This window comes from Lontra canadensis, unplaced genomic scaffold (genome assembly GCF_010015895.1).
Source record: "Lontra canadensis isolate GAN:19392208 unplaced genomic scaffold, GSC_riverotter_1.0 scaffold36, whole genome shotgun sequence".
Lineage (NCBI taxonomy): Eukaryota > Metazoa > Chordata > Mammalia > Carnivora > Mustelidae > Lontra > Lontra canadensis.
The window spans coordinates 7349761-7367229 of NW_022631030.1; the positions used below are offsets into that span (position 1 = coordinate 7349761).

The 17469-nt window shown below is 44.4% G+C and overlaps 1 protein-coding gene across 1 annotated transcript; it reads right to left on the bottom strand.

The window, feature by feature from the left end:
* Positions 1-13492: 13492 nt before the first annotated feature.
* BSX (brain specific homeobox) lies at positions 13493-17254 on the bottom strand. Its single transcript, XM_032869016.1, has 3 exons — positions 16982-17254; positions 14784-14980; positions 13493-13732 (listed from the first exon to the last, which is right to left on the bottom strand). Exons 1-3 carry the CDS (start codon positions 17241-17243, stop codon positions 13493-13495), a joined length of 699 nt encoding a protein of 232 aa, XP_032724907.1. The 5' UTR covers positions 17244-17254.
* Positions 17255-17469: the final 215 nt, after the last annotated feature.

Genomic DNA, 17469 nt, shown 5'->3' on the forward strand with positions numbered 1-17469 from the left:
TCACTATGGAAAATCACACTTAGCTGAAGCAGGTGGCACAATTCAGTCTACATCAAACATTTCACAGAATCTTTACTTCGAAGGCAAGTCTATACCTCCAGCATGTAAGCCCTAGAACATCACAATTCTTTGTACACAAATATTGAAAGTGACGAGTGGCATCTAAAAGGGCTGTTCCTACAGAAATAGAACATGTTCGCTAGAAGCTGGGGGTTGAGATCAAAGAATGAACCAAGGAGCACATGGTGGCTCAGTGGGTTAAGCCTCTGCCTTCAGCTCAGGTCATGATCTCAGGGTCCTGGGATCGAGCCCCACATCGGGCTCTCTGCTCAGCAGGGAGCCTGCTTCCCCTCTCTCTCTGCCTATTTGTGATCTCTGTCAAGTAAATAAATCAAATCTTTAAAAAAAAAAAAAAAAAGAATGAACCAAAACAGGCCATTGTCTGAGTCCACCTGGTAAGATCTAGCAGATCACTAAGCCATCATGATACTAAGCGTAAGATTCTGCAGAAACTGTGAACAACACATACTTCTTTGCTCCTCCTTGAAATTAAGGCAACAACACTGATCTTCTGCAGACCCAAGTGGATCAATGATCAATTTTTACAGAACTTCTGCTTCATATATTAAGAAGTAAAAACAATCTGCCTATTAGAAAGGACTTTAAACTCGAGTGACAGAATAAGGGTGGGCTTGTATTTGACCAGATGTTATATAGGCCCACTGAAAGACACACAGCTTAATCTGCCTAATCTCTATGAAATGGTGTAAATAAAGGACCTTTAAACCACATATTCTCTTATTATAGACTCCTCTTCATGGTGTTTTTCCATCTTGAATTTCTAAGGACAGCATCCTGTTAAGAGGAAGCTTTGTTCCAAGTAGCTGAATTTCATGACAGCTGTCTTCATGATATTGTTTTGTATATTAAGGAGTCTCTTGGGAGTTATCTAGAAACCAGCCCAAGAAAAGACAATATTGAGGAACAAAATAAAAGGTAAGTCTAGCAAAACACCAATGCCTAATGGTTCCAATTGAGGCCCTATTATTGGTTAATGAATCATTGTTAAAACCTCCCAGCAAGCACGAGTGTGCAGTCTAGTCTATAGTGAGAAAATGACTCTCCATCCCAACAGTTATTAGCTGGGAGTTGTTTGAAAACACATCCAGTAATTATTACAACACTGGAGCTAATTGAGAACTTTGAGTTGATAGCAAATGGTCTACAATAGCAAACTTGGGGGGGGCGGTCTTTTTAAATTACTTATTGACAAACAGCACATATTATCAATAGAATTTGGGTCATCGTCTGAAGATCTCAGGACACATTTAGCTAATTATTTCCAAAATATTCTTGAAAATATAGATTACTATCATATTCAAAGTAGTGCTTGAAAATTTAAAATTCTTACAGAAAAAAAAAGTTACTCATCTAAATATGCCTTTTTAAGATTAACTTTATTAGAGCAAGAATAAATCCTGATGAATAATACACATTTCATCCAGCTCTCAAGTATTCATCGGATGATAACAGGACTTCTCTTCCCTAACTCTAAGTGTGCTTTCATAATTTCTATTCCTAAGGTAAAAAGACAAAAAGATACACAAATACTCCATTTGCCTCTAGTTGTTTTCCCAGTAAGGCAAGGGTTTCAAACAACACAAATAAAATTGTTAATTATTGTGGATTTTGTTTATCCAGAGTGTCTCACTCCCCTTTTATCCCTGACTCTAAGGAGTTGTCTATATTGTCAGATGAAATCTGTATACTATACAGGTAATATAAAAGAGAAATATGAATTATAATTTTGTGTAGATATTCCACTCTTAAAAATAGACTAAAGCAAGAATCCGGAGTAGCTAATATTCTAATCTAATATTCAAAATCAAATGTAAAAAAAAATGTAAAAAAAAAAATTTTGTGCCCTTGGGGTGCCTGATTGGCTCAGTCAGTAGAACATGCAACTCTTGATCTTGAGGTCATGAGTTCAAGCCCCACATTAGGCCTACAGCTTACTTAACACAGATCCAAAACAGTCCTCTCACCCCACTGCCTCCAGGCTAAGTACAATATTTGTTCCTCCTGCTCCTCTAACTTTGTTGAGCAAAACCATACAGCTTTTCACAAAGGTACTAAGAAAACATCTCTCCATTTTCTCGCCAAATATTCGGTCAATGGAAAGCAAAAGGTTTTGGGTGGCAAAGTTTTTATTCATTGATTAATTTTATTCCCTCATCTTAAAAATTCCATTCTTCATCTTTGGTTACTAAGTTTCAGTTCAGTGAAACAACCGGAATGTTGGGGCCTTCCCAAAATGTTGTGGAAACATCACATTTCAAGATGAAGATGCAAAGTAAATAGATTTTTCAGTTCTCTCTACCCCTCAATACAGGGAAGGCTCTTTGGGTAATATAAAGGGAGGAAAAAAAGAATTTGGTGGCCAGGACTAATCTCCCTTGCTGCCTCTCCACTGCCTTTTCATTTTCCCTGGCAAACCTGAGCAATGTAAGTAATTAATTTTCAATAAACTGAGAAAACGGTCTTCCATCCTTAAATAACTCTAATAGGTTGAGAGGATTACAATGATATGAACATTTCAGACAAATATATTTAGTGAAAATGTGGAGATATGGGATGATTTCATAAATATTCTTTACTGAGTTGACAGCCCGTCCCTGAGACCAACCCCAATGCTGGGACTGCTAGACCGGTTTCTCAAGGTCCCATGCTTTAGCAAAAGATATTTAAATAGTAGATATCTGTATGATGCCAATTAAACAGTGGGGAAAATAATCTTCAGATATTTAAAATTCTAAAAGTGTGATCAGTTATTCCTTCAGAAGCGGTCTACAAAGACGGAACTAGATAACAGAATGTCCATATATAAATGGATATATATATATATATATATTCAATAATATTTATATTCTTGAATAAAAATCAATAGATCTCGCTCTGCAGAGAATATAGCTAAATAATTTGGGCCCCAAACATACTCTCTCCTCTGTGACAAATAGGTCTCCCGAATTAATTTTACACTTTCCTTTTTCACCATCTGGACAACTACCAAAGTCACTGCTATGAAGCCTGGGGGGCCTCACCTCATATTTCCAACCCATCACCTGGCAGGGAGGGCTCTCCCATTACCCTGCTTCCACACAATGGGGACACTGAAACAGTGCTGATGAGGTCCCCAAATTTGTTGTCTCTACTTAAAATTGATAATCTCCAATCACACCAACCTCAAGCACCTATTTTTAATGAATCCTTCAGATGAATATCAAAGAACTATTTAGCCATGTCTAATATTTTAATTAGATTATATTCTCAATTTAACCCATTAAACCTCCTTTGATGATCCCGATATTTAGTGTTTAGCCTCAGATGCACGAGGTAATGAATACTGGACCTTTTGATTTAATGAGAATTTCAGCTCTTCCAGCCTGCGCCTCTTTGTGTACCTTTTATTTTGCTGGCTATAGAATTCAGTTAATTGAAGGAGTCTCTTACCATCACACATTAAGGAGGATAAATTAGCATCCCCATTCTGATTGGAAAATGCAAGCAGACAGTTTTGCTTTGATCTGAGGATTGAACCAAGGAAGGCAGCAGTCCTCTGAAAATGAGCTGATGGCCTTGTTATCAGGGCAAAATGCAGATGCGTCCATGTGTCACAAAACACTTAATGTCTTAATTGATCACCTTCCAACTCTCCCTGTCCTGTTTGCCTCATTCTCTTTGGGGGTGTGTGTGTGGGTGTGTGTCTTGCTGTCTGTTTATCCTGGTCTCTCAACTTAGAGAATTAGGGACCTAGGTTTTCAATCAATCTGAGACAAGGAAAATGAAACAATAAATTCTCTCACCTTGAAATTTCTAAGAATATTCTGTAAAAACGATTTGGACCTCTTACAGACCGAGATTCGTAAGGACTAACTTTAACTTCCGATGCCCTCAGACTGGTAGAGCCCATGCCATTGGTACTGCATCATTGAATAGGAGGCAAGAAGGAAGGACTACTACACATTTTGGCAAGGAAGTCAGCCCTTCAATCTGTTCTAAAGATAATGCAATTCGGGGCACCTGGGTGGCTCAGTGGGTTAAAGCCTCTGACTTCAGCTCAGGTCATGATCCCAGTCGTGGGATCAACCCGCAACCATCCGGGCTCTCTGCTCAGTGGGGAGCCTGCTTCCCCCTCCCCCCTGCCTGCCTCTCTGCCTACTTATGATCTCTGTCAAAAAAAAAAAAAAAAAAAAAAAAAGATAATGCAATTCTCCTGAACCTCAACAAATGCAGTTGCATAAAAGGAAGACCATGGTAAGAGATCAACACCTCCATCACTCACTGTAGAGGCCAGAATTAAATAACATTAAATTCAGATTAGGAGACTTGTGGGTAAATATGTTAGACTAAACACATGAACATATGTACACCGACTTCACTCCCTTGGCAAGCCCACACTAAAAGGGTTTTTAGTAAAGGGTTTTTAGAAGACAAAAAAACATAACAGGAGAATGATAATAAAAGTAGGAAAACAGATAAAAGTTGAAAAATTCTAACCTAGCAAACGGGAAACCCAAGCATCAATCTGATTTACATTCCAGAACATCTAAAATGCTCAGGAATGGATGATGTCAATTACCTTTAAAAGTAGGGATGTAGGGCGCCTGGGTGGCTCAGTGGGTTAAGCCGCTGCCTTCGGCTCAGGTCATGATCTCAGGGTTCTGGGATCGAGTCCCGCATGGGGCTCTCTGCGCAGCAGGGAGCCTGCTTCCCTCTCTCTCTCTCTCTGCCTGCCTCTGTCTACTGTGATATCTCTCTGTCAAATAAATAAATAAAATCTTTAAAAAAAAAAAAAAAAGTAGGGATGTAAGGGATTGAGGGGGCCTAGATGGACAATTGCCCCTTTGCTACCCGCCAAAAGATTGCTCTCCCCTCTGCAGAGGGTAAAGCAGTCGCTCTCGAGTAAGGGGCAAGTGGCTCTGTTGGGAGGCACAATACAGAAAGCAAAGTGAACAGTGAATGTGTGTGTTCCAAACTCAGAGACCTCTGGTTTGCCACATGGCTCCCAGAACATTGGGATCATCTCATCATACAAGCAGGAGTTTGAAAAAATCCTTCTCTGGAAAATCTGACCAGTCTAAAATAAAAGCCTTGAAAATTCTGACTTTAGAGGTTCTCTAATGGAAGAACTCAACCACATTATCACAGGGGGAAAGCTCACAGTCTAAAGTATCCCCCCCCCAACACACACACCATGTATCTCAGTTTCCTATTAGCCTTTTCTCATAAACATGAGCAAACAACAGGGGATATCTACATATCTGAAGAGGTCACTGAGGAAACCCACTAGAAAGGAGGAGTAGGAATTAAGAGAGATCTTGGAAGTTAGAAATAGGATAGCAGAAATTTAAAAAGTTAAAAGGCTGGAACACTGAGGAATTTTCCCAGGAAGCAGAGCAAAAAAGATAAAAGGAGAGAAAATGGAAGAGAAAAAGAATTTAGAGGATAAATCTAGGAGGGAAGGGGCGCCTGGGTGGCTCAATGGGTTAAGCCTCTGCCTTCGGCTCAGGTCATGATCTCAGGGTCCTGGGATCGAGCCCTGCTTGGGGGTGGGGGGTGTCTCTGCTCAGCAGGGAGCCTGCTTCCCTTCCTCTCTGCCTGCCTCTCTGCCTACTTGTGATCTCTATCAAATAAATCAATAAAATCTTCAAAAAAATTTTTTAAAAAATCTAGGAGGGGAAAAAATCCAAATAATAGGAGTTCCATAAAGAACATAAAGAATAGAAATCCTTGAAGAATTAATTCAAGAAAACTTTCCATAACTGAAAAGACTTTTCAGACCGACAGAGCCTACTGAGTATCCAGAATAATGGAAGCTAAGAGACCAAGGAACATAGCTGTAAAATTTCAGTCTGTTGGTTACAAAGAGAGCATCCTACAAGCTTCCAAAAAGGAAAACAAATGAATAAATTAAACAGGATACACAAAGAATCAAGAATCAAAATGGCTTTAGGCCCAATACTGGAAGCCAATGAAAATAAATCAAATGAGGTTTTTTAAATTTTTCAGGAGTATTCCAAAATAATTTCCAACTTAGAACTCTACACTTAGGGACGCCTGGGTGGCTCAGTGGTTAAGACCTCTGCCTTCGGCTCAGGTCATGATCCCAGGGTCCTGGGATCGAGCCCCACGTCGGGCTCTCTGCTCAGCAGGGAGTCTGCTTCCTCCTCTCTGCCTGCCTCTCCACCTACCTATGATCTCTGCCTGTCAAATAAATAAATAAAATCTTTAAAAAAAAAAAAAAGAACTCTACACTTAGCCAAAATACTAATAAAGCACGTGACTAGAATAAAAAGATCTTTTAGAGAAGGATGAAGCCTAAAACATTTACTTTTCACACACCAATCTGGAAACTACAGGAGGCTGTGTTCTCCCAAAATGAGACGGTAAAGCAAGAAAAAGGAAAATATGGGAAACAAAAGTAAATTGAAAGGAATCCCAGGGGGTACCTGGGTGGCTCAGTGGGTTAAGCCTCTGCCTTCAGCTCAGGTCATGATCTCGGGGTCCTGGTAGGGAGAACCACACCGGGCTCGCTGCTCAGCGGGGAGCCTGCTTCCCACCCCCCCATGCCTACTTGTGATCTCTGTCAAATAAATAAATAAAATCTTTTAAAAATTTAAAAAAGAAAAAAGAAAGGAATCCCAGGATGAAGGGGAAGAGAGATACAGCAACACGAAATCCAGAAGGCAGCCGACCAGAGGTTTGGGAGCGATTTGTTCAGGGAAAATGAAACCTGAACAAGAGTATCTTGAGAGTCGGCTATAGAGAAATGGTGAAGAGTCTGGAGTTACATTGGTCACAAGTACATTCAAAATTAAGAAGGCAAATATTAATTCCCCGGGGGGGGGGAGGGGAGGAACTAAGTCTTGCAGGGAAAAGTAATCTGAGTTGATTACCTGGCTGAGCTGAGAGTCAGACATGCAAACCATAATAACGGTCCAACCAAAACCCTGTCATGGAGGAGGAGATGAAGAGGGTACACCTAGGTGGAGGGAACAGGGAAGAAAGAACTAAATTTTCACCTTTTATCGCAGGAAGTACTAGATAATTCCTAAAACAAAAATATCAAAAACAGCAGTTCAGCAATTATTTAGAAACATGAAGACAAAAAACAAAAAACAAAACAAAACAATCACCCAGTACTGGAAACCAGTTGCCTCTGTAGTAAAGAAAACAGGGAAGGGGCCAGGGGACGGCTTCTTTTTAAAATAATCCTTCTAGAACTGTTTGCCTCTATAAACAATGTATATGGGTAAATGATGAAACTCAAGTTTTTAAAATTAAATGGAGAGAACTCAGGAATTAAAATAGATGAGAAAAGAACAGAATAATCATAAAGTATTAGGGGGTTTTGTCTTTTTGCTTTTAGCTTGTAAATTGTTCATTTGAAACTTAGAATAAAGAGCTACCTTTCTATCCCTATTCCCACTGCTTTCTACAGTTTATTTCCCATCCCACATCAAGCACTGAAGAAGAATAAGGACTACTTGGCCTTCTTGAACTTCTGGTTGAAATACTGGCAAGTGTACTTAATCACTTTCATCATTGGTAGCCATGGAAGCTAGAGAGAGAATGGAGGTTACAAATATTCAGATAATCCCTAAGAATTGTGTTAGTCAATGTTTTTAAACCACCCTTGCTTATTCTTGTTGCAGAGATACATTCCTAAGGTGTGCCTTTAAAAAAAAAAAAATCTTAAAAGCTTCAGAAAAAAAGCTTGTATCTTGGATTTCCCTCCTAGATCCTTTACTGAAAACAGGTAACTCAATCTCTTAATAGGGCTCCCATAGATTTGAATTATACCTTCCTTCCCTACAGAACATTTATGTCTACCAGGAGAACAGAAACCCTGGGTCAGGATGGGGTGAGACAGGAAAGAGGGAGAGAAGGAACATTCTAAATGAAGTATCCTCAATGCAACTACATGGCCCTATATGGCCCTATTTCATCCCAGACCACCATGCCCTCTCTTAGTCCACACAATAGGATAAGGACTAAGAGAAAATAAGATAAAGTTATTTTAAAAACTAATTAGAAAGGGACATAATAACCCCTCGTAATGATAGTGATGGAACACAAGACTAAAACCTTTGAGTTATGTGTGTTGTTCCTGCTGTAGTCCTATGAAGTATTCCTAAGAACCAACCTGATATGTTCAGATCTATATTGTAATTCATTGCCTTCCTCTAGTATTTTTCACCTAAGATCTCACAGTAGATACTTTTACCTCATATCTCCTCACCATTCTTAAAGGACACTCTCCTCATATTTCTGATACCAAGTAAGAAACATAACATAATCCTGAGCAAAAGGAAGGCTGGAATTTAAGTCTCCAAGTCAAGCCATCTAGCCAGTGGCTATGATGCCAAATCCAGCTGCAACTACACAATTTTGTGAAGAGAGTAAGAAGAGAAGGCTCACAGAAGTAGAAACAAAATAATGGAGGAAAAGTTATCTGGTGTACATACTTGGAATTTTAGGAGAGAATAAATAAAATAAAGAAAGGTATCTTTGGGAGTGAGAATTAAAACCAGAAAATACAATGGAGAGAATCTGGACAGAAAACAGAATCATATCAAATTTTTTGTCTCCTAAATATTTATTGGAATGATCACAGATCTCTACAAGTATTAATTTGTAACTCATCAAATTAATCAGTTGTAGGACATTGAGCAAGTCAATCTCTCAGACTCTTAGTGGCCTTGTCTGTAAAGATTAGGCAAGATTTTCAATTTTTCATCCTACTCAATACGTGAACCTCTTCAAAAACATCCCGGCAAGTAGTTACCCAATTTTGGCTTGAATGAGAAGGGCTAAGGGGCTCAGTACCTCTTTAACAAGAATTAGGATTTCAGATGGTTCTTCATCAAAAGTTTTTCCGTAAATTGATCTAAGATTTTACTAGATGAGTTCCAGCTAATTTTAAAATTTTATATCCAAAATTATTATGCAAAATCCTTTCCTCTACAGGATACAAGAACAATAGCTCCCCCCCACCCCCCGCATATCACTTTTATCACTACATGAATTAGTGGTAAAATAGGATCATGAGAACCGGCTTGTAGTCTGAAGTCTGTCACTGTCTCTTTAACACTGACAAGGCATTCATGATACCTGGATCCTAATTTCTTCTCTTATAAAAAGAAGGGCTTAGATTTTGTTAAAGTTCTCTAACACTGACCATCCCTTCCTATCTAGTTGTCCTTAACTCCAGTGATCCTCACTTTGTTTTCTTACTTTCTCAAATGGGGCACTGGAGACTTCCATAATGAATAAAAGAATACCCTTTTCATTTTCTGGTTTCTCCTAATTCTTATTGTTCTAGATATATTTATTTAGAGCACATGAACTGAAATCTTAGTGAGAGGACAACTTTAATAAGTTGGAATTTATAGTTTCTTTCCTACAAAAAGAAGATAGGATACTAGGATCTTAAGGGTTAGAAAAAACCAAACCAGTTCACCTTCTCACCAATGAAGAACCGTAACAGATCCTCCCAGCCTCTAGGGTTTTGCTTTCCAGCTTCTGCTCAAACTTTTCCAGTGAAAGGTGCTTGGTGTTTTCTGGACTTAGCCTGTTCTACTGATAAACAGCACACTACTGGTCTATAGGAGATATGCAAATGTTCCAAAATCTGTTTCCCTGGAAACACCCATTGGTTCTGGTTCTGCCTTCTTTAGCAGAGCTGCATAGATACACCCCTTAATACTGAGGAGCCCTGTAATCATCAACTACAACTATCATAATCTCCTCTCCTACCACTGCCCAATAATCGGCTTCTCTAAGCTAAGCAGCTCTTACTCCCCTATGTTTTCCACACATTTTACTACCAGGCTTTTGTATACTGGTTGACTTTTAGCTTGTCAACAGCCTCTATAAAACGTGATGCCAAGAGCACAACATAAATATCAAATATTTCCTTAACTCATTATTTCTGCACATGGCCTGAGCCCAGCTCAAGACTAGGGGGTCACCACTCCAACTCAGTATGTTTATTGCCCAATTCTCTTAGCAACAAAAGCATTCTGCTTGCTCTGTGCCTCCACATGTCTTTAGCTCTAGTTACCAAACACATGGATGGGAGCCAGTCCTCTACCTTTTGAAGTGGTGTCATGAATCCCAATTAATTATTTCTTAGGGCCACTATCCACTAATACCGGGCAGAATTGGTGTACTATCCATTTATGTTCTTAGATCATGTGGGCGGAAATAGAATCAAGAGTCCTTCTCTGAGAATCTGTGAAATGAAGTCTATTGCAAACAGCGTTAAGAACAAATTCAGAACAAATTATTTACTCTATTTGGGATTACATGTAGGACGACGTGCCCACCTTGGCTATTTTAAGATGTTTTTATCCCTTCAGAATGGGCCTATGTCTTTAATATACCCTAGTGAGCGTGATTTTGCCAGATCTTTACCACCAAGTCAAAATGAAGTGAGGCAAAAGCCGAGGTAATTCAGACAAAATACCTCTTCAGGCTTTGATCGGTGTTGAAGGCCAAAAACAAACACTGCCATCATGTTACCTTAAATTGAAACTAAATTGTGTCTATCCTCCATATCATCACTAACCCACTGTATATAAGAAAGAAAAGGAAAACCAGGAGAACTTTGCTATTGAATTGTTTGCCATCAATTTCAGGAACACGGTCTGATGAGAAAACCATGCCCGTGTGGCTGGTGCTGCAGGTGCGAGCTGGCCAACAACAGCCACAAACGGAGGACCAGGATATGGCAGAACAAGCATCTTCCCCTGTTTAATGCTCATGAATCAAAGATACAGCCATTCCCTGGGCTCCAGGATTCATTCATTCGGCCTCCAATCAGGAGGAGCTTTGCCCTCGCTGACAATGTTTCCTATTTACCTGCCTTTTCAAAAGATCATGAAATGTGCCGAATCTGCTTCTCTCAGAGCCAAAATAAAGCCTGGCTTCTTCTTGTGAAGACGGAAAAAAAGACCTAAATGTCTTGAGCTTTTGTGTTTGTGTTAAGTATCTAATTAAACATTTTTTAAATGTCCTCCAAAAACATAGTATTTTTACTCACTTGAAAAATTCTCCCCAAATCCCTTTTAGTAGCTTATCTAGTATTACAAGAATGGGAGATTCTCTCCTCATGTAACAGTATCTACTCTCCCTTCCAAGTCGTCACAAATCACTACCCACCCCCATAACCAAGTCTTTTGTCTTTTTGCAAAGCACTAGCCCAAAACTCCGGCCTTAAAAAGGTACTGTCATTATCTGAACAGGGAGAGAGGAGAAACTGAAGTGTAGATTTGTTAACAGCACATCTACACAACTTAAATCAATGGGAGAGGTGTTCATATAAAGTGAGAGAGGCAAAATGCTGACCGGTGCATTGTTGGAGGAAAACAGTGTTGGACAAAGAAATGAACAAGGAGTCAAAAAAAGAATTTTTTTTTTTTTTTAGTCTTGCTTTGACTTCAGCTAGTACTAATTTCATAGGTGGATCCTTTAGGCCTGCCAACCCTCGATTTACTTAACTCTGAAAAGAAAAACTAGTCTTTGTTGTCTAGGACTCACTAGATCTTGATTGATAAAGAGCGCTTTGGAAAATCGAAAGAGCTCTACAATGCTTATGTTTTCAAAGCAATAACTTGGTCTCCTAAATGATGCCGGCTGGATAGAGGTCTCACCCTGACACTTATCTTTGCCTAAATTAGTGTTTCCTGGAACAAACCTGTGGGGGGGGGGGGCGGGGAGGAAAGAAAAGAAAATGAAAAATTTCCTCGGGCTATATGCATAGAACTTACACCTAGAGAAATATTTAGGATTCATCCTTTTAGAACAAAGAGACAAAAAAGATTAACTGTAACCCAAGCTCACACAATCATAGTCTCTATAATTATTATTCATCGTTCGAACCCAAGGGTCATGATTCTACTTAGCCACACACTCTTCTCCAGCCTTCCAGGGCTCACTTACCTAAATACACAACCAGAGCCAAAGGAAGATCGGAAGCGAAGCTCTCCTCAGGCAGGTTGCTAGACCTTATATCTGATAAGTATACCGGGTGCGTAGGGTCATCACACAGTTTGTTAGCGTAATTTCAAACTCCAGATATCAAGGGCGCTCTGTCCCTTCGTTATTTGAGAGTCAAAAAAATACCATTTGCGGTGACTTTTTACACACAGGTGGAACTCAAGACCACAAAACGATTAAAAACAGAAAAATCGGGACGGGAGAGACGGCATCGGTCAAGGAAAGGTTATTAGCCCTGTTCGCTCCTTTGGAAAGCAGGACACTGCCTGGGGTGGAGGGGAGGGGGCGTGCGCGGAGGAGGACGCGTTAACAAACGATTCCCGGAAACTCGGTTCGTTCCCAGTTTTGCGCGGCGAGCCCTTTATTATCTAAAGAGACTGCAAGCCCGAGGAAGAGAATAGGAGACCTCCTAGGGGAAAGGGAGAGGGGCGACGCGCTGGGCTAGACTCCTGCCCCACCGCAACAGTCCGCACGCCGGCGCACGTCCGGAAGCGGATGCTTGCTTAGCTTTAATCCCGCTAAAGCGCCGCATTCCCTAAAATGCAACGAAAACGAGCATTTCCGCACACAGTCCAAGGAACACGCACTTTTAAAATATCAGTAGCCCACAGGCCGTGTAAGAGTTCCGGGACAGATGCAGCCAGGTCGGGAGGCAGAAACTGCTCAGTAGGTTTTCCTGTCCAAGTTTCTCACCGCGCGTGGGCGCCGCTCAGTATTGGGACTTGGGGGGGGGGGACGTGTAGAGCGGGTGCCCCCGGGGGCCACAAGCTTAAGGGTGCCAGGGTGCCGAACCGGAAGGTCAGGAGAGGAACAGTTAAAGGAGAGGATGGAAGCGCCGCCCGAAGGAGGGACTGTCGCCATAGTTTTTGAGTTAGAGATGTGTAGTGCGGGAACCCCAGTGGAAGGTTTGTGGCTAGCAGCGCGCGAGTCTGTCCGGCAAAGACAACTTAAGCATTTGGTTGTCGTTCTACCTGGATCCCCGCAGACCATACGGCCCACACTCCCGGTCCCTTACCTGCAGCCAATTGGTCTACCCAAGGAACGGCAAAGGGTCCGGGTGGAGAGGTCTCGGAGCCTGGACAACAGAGCTGGGGGCAGGTGGCGGAGAGAAGAGGGCCGAAAGGGTCTGTGATCGCGGCGGATTTAGAGCCCAGGGTCCAGCTTGCGCCACTTAAGACGCGGGGCGCGGGAATGAGCTAACGCAGGTGCACGCTCGCCCGGCAGGGAGCCGGCGGGCGGGACGCAGAGGAGGGCGTGGGCCGAGCCACTGGGCGCCGCGCGAGTTGGAGGGTTGACAGGTGTGTTTTGTTTTGTCTTCCAGGAGCGGATCTTCGAGGCCCGCCCCCGCACCCGAGTCCGAGCGTTCGGCATCCTGGAGGGAACCGCGTCCCGCCCCGCCGCGTGCTCCCCGCCTCCCCAGCCACGCGGCTCAGAGCACGTGCGGCCCTGGGCCCAGCTCCCCCTCGTCCCCAATGTCCACCTCGTCCTCGGGCTCGGTCAGCACGAAGGGGCCAGCGGGCAGGCCCAAGCGAGCCTCTGCACCTGCGGCCTCAGGGCCGCGGGGGCTGCCCTCAGGGCTCTCGGGCCCATCTGGCGCTTTGGGCTCGTCCTGACTTTTCCTCAGCTGCTTTTTATGCTTCATCCGCCGGTTCTGGAACCACGTTTTCACCTGATTTCAGGGAGGGAAAAAAAAAAAAATACAACCACGTCATTCCTTCAGACTCGTCGTTACTAGGATCTGAGAGATGGCTGGGGGTTAGGAAAACGGACCACAACCCACTCAGAAATTATCCAAGAGCTGTGGGAGTCTCATCCTTGGGTTAAATCACACCTGAACTGCTCACAAGTTACCGTGTTCGGCTAAGTGAGAATCAAGCATCCTAAGGCTCCTGGAAGTAATTGTCCAAAATAATGATCAAGGACAAAATGGTGTGCTTAGTTAACACTAATACTGTTATCAATTATAATTACAAATAGTAAGTGCTGCGTGGATGAGTCTCCTTTATGTTTAACTTACATTCCCCTCGTTTTGGCCTCTAAACACCTGGTCTTGCTGGACAGGAAGATGAGAATCAACCTTGCTGGTTCTCATCAGAGAGAAAAGTCAGGGGCGCCCGGCGGGGCTAACGATTTCCCAGAAAGTTGGGCTCCCAGGTACAGACAATATAAGAGAGAAGAACTGGAGGAGGGAGTTTGAAGGTTGCAGGTGAACAGAATCTGGAAGATGAAAACCGTTCTCCCTCTCAAAACAGCGGTAATTTCGGCGCTTACATTACAGTGGGGGAGTGAGGAGGCTGGATTGGAGAATTTGCGCCTGTGAGAGATTAAAATAAGAAAAAAAAATTCCCTGTGTGGACTTCGCTCAGGACAAAAACCCGTCTAGTCTCTTATTTTACGTCGGACCAGGGTTACAGCCTGATCGGAGAGGAGAGGCGGGGCAGCAGAGAACTAACTAATCGTTCGCAAACCAGGAGCGCTCGTCAGGAACGCCGAGGAGTTTCTCCCCACCCCGTCCAGAGCTTGCTCGAGCGATGATGCTTCCGTAAGTCTGCCCTGAGGTTGGAGGTGTCGGTACTTTTACTAAGGATCTTTGGGGAAGCCTAGAATAAAGGGGAGGGGGGTCACTCCCACTCGAGAGCTCGGCACTGGGTGCAGAGGTGGTAGGACTTAAGGGGAGAGGAAAGAGCGGCGGCGATCAGAACTGCCCCTCTCGGGCCCACCTGCGTCTCGGACAGGCTGAGGGCCGTGGCCAGCTCCACCCGCTCTGGCGTGGACAGGTAGCGCTGGATCTCGAATCTCTTCTCCAGGCCGGAGAGCTGCGAGTCCGAGAAAACCGTGCGAGCTTTGCGGCGGCGGCAGTGCTTCCCGGGCAGCTCGGTGTGCTGGGGGTGCGGGAACAGCGCCGGCACAGGCATCCCTGCAGAGAGAAAAGCCGCGAGTGGGTAGAGCGCGATCCCCGGGAGCCACCTCCGGCCGCACTATCCACCCAGTCCCCGGCGCCTCCCTCCGCTTCTTGCCTCCGCTAGTCCTCTCGTCGCCCCAAAGCCTCTCCAGCCCTTCTCCCAGGAACCGCAGGGGGAGGGGAAATAAAAAATGACAAGAACAGCGCTTGGAGATCTTTATCCGGCAGGTCGTCTAGACCTACAAACAATAAACAGTAAGTCAAATAGAAAAGAAAAATTTTAAACTGGAGGCCTTAGAAAATGTCTTCTTGGAAGGACTCTCGCAGCGTCTGCCAGTCCTCTGTGGCGTGTCCGAAGTTTTCTTGCAAACGTCGGCTGGCCCAGTAGCTCCCCTAAGGACACTGTGTTGTTCTGGAGCTAGTAGAGGCATGATGAATGTGGCCCTGCTTCCCAACCTAAAAAACACCTTTCTCTTTCCGTGCTGCCCCCATTCTCCTGCCTGAGGCCAAAGGGAACAGATCAAAACTGTCTCAACAGGAGCTTTTCAGAAGCAAGAACCGAGGAGCAATTCCCGCCTGGCACGTTTCATTGTCAGTTGCGGGGACCGCTGGGGACCCCATCTCTAATCTTATCTTCATCCTTATTCTTTCTCTCCTTCGACCCTAAGCAGAAACACTGAAGCACTTCCCTCCCCCGACCAGGTCAGGGGGAGACGTCTCTTGTCTTTCCTGACCTCTGCAGGCATTATGGTGTCTGAGACACACCAAGTAAACTGCCACAGACATCAGTTTGTCAGTGGGATGGGGGGAGGGCAGTGGAGGAAACAAGCGATTCTGGCATCCCAGGCTTTGGCCACTGCTATCTGGGGGGAAGGTGGGTGCAGCCCAGAACAGGCTGTCATGGGCCAGGGAGTGAGGCCAATACCAAGATGAACACCAACATGCAGGCTTCCACACAGCTTCTCTAAGGGCCCTGCCAACCCAGTGCCTCAGAATCTGGGTTTTACTGCTTCAAAAAACTTTTAGCTTTTGTCCTAGATTCCAGAGCATGCATTTCACAAACTGTCTCAGGGGTTTCCACGGCCCTGGCGGAGACGGGGTTGTTTTCCCACTTGCACTCTGCATCCGGACTCAAGGAATTATTATACTGCAACTGGAATGAAAATGTCGTGTCGAAGAAGAAAGCACGAATGTCCTTGCAGAGAGCGGCAGAAAACATCTGGGTATTTCTTCACATCTCCCTGTCCCAACCACTTTGCTGGCCCCGGTCTTTGTCATTCATGGAAAATCAAAATACTTTGGCGTGGGGCTCCAGCTTCACCAGCAACGGGGCATGGGCAGCTGAGCCCAAGATTGTGAGTTAGACGGTGGGAGTGTAGAGGGTTAATGAGGAGCGGTGTCCCTCCTCCCACCCCAACACACACACTTTTTTTTCTTACCCTTTTCCCCCCTATTCTGGTCAGGTCAAACCTTCAGTCCTCAGAGTATCCCAAACCCTCATTCACTTCTACGCTGAAGCAGTATATCCGCGAATGCTCGGCGCCCGAGAGAAGAGCGCTGGACCCGCTGGAGCCTTTTGAGTAAATGAGCTAGAAAGTGGAGTTCTGCTTCATGGAGGGGGGGGTGGTCACCGGTCTCCCCTAGAGCAAGGGGAGGCAGAGAATCAGGATTGAGAGCTGGACCACAGTGACCAGGAAGACCACTAAGAAGGAGACTGAGCACTATTCACCAAGAATATTGTCAAAACCTCCAGCCACCTCTTGGCTAGGAAGGTTTCCTTCATTATAATGCCTGTGGAGAGACTGTAACTTATCCCCAGTGGGTTGGCAATGCCTCAAGGGAGCTCTGCATGTTCTCACCCATATATGCCCAATGTTCCACTGTCACTTGGGGAAGGAAGCTGACAAACCAGGCCAAACCAACTCTGGCCTTTCCTCAGCTCTACCACAAGCTTAGGGTCTGCACTGGGAGACCTGCTCTCCCGCTCCCCCAAACCTTGAATCCCCTGTTACTTACCCGAGGTGGTGAGGAAATAAGGGTGGTGATGGTCTCCCTTATGCAGAGGGTGATGGGGGTGAGGAGCCAGGAGGGTGGGTGTGGGCATGAGGGGGTAGCCGTAGTCTAGCAGAGGCACCCGGGAGGCCAGAGAGCTGGCAAAGTGGTCAGGGGCCATCTCCCTTAGTGGCTTGGGCTTGTGCAGCAGGATGTCCTCAATGAAGAAGGATGTGGGCCTCTGAGAAGACGCTGGGTGTAGAGGGGCGGTGAAGTTGAGGTTCATCTTGAGCCAAGCGTCTGTCACAGGGTGAAGGCCGGGGACGAACTGTAGGAAGCAAGCGGTCTCCGCAAACCTGGTCGAACGCCGACAAGGAACCTCCGAGGCTCGGAAACCCCGCGGCTCTCTCCCGGGCCTGGGCTACCCCCGGCGCTGGAGAGGCGAGAAGACAAGCTCCTGGGTAGGTTGGGTCTATGTGTAGAATTGGCAGCTTCAAGAGGGGAGCTGGGAG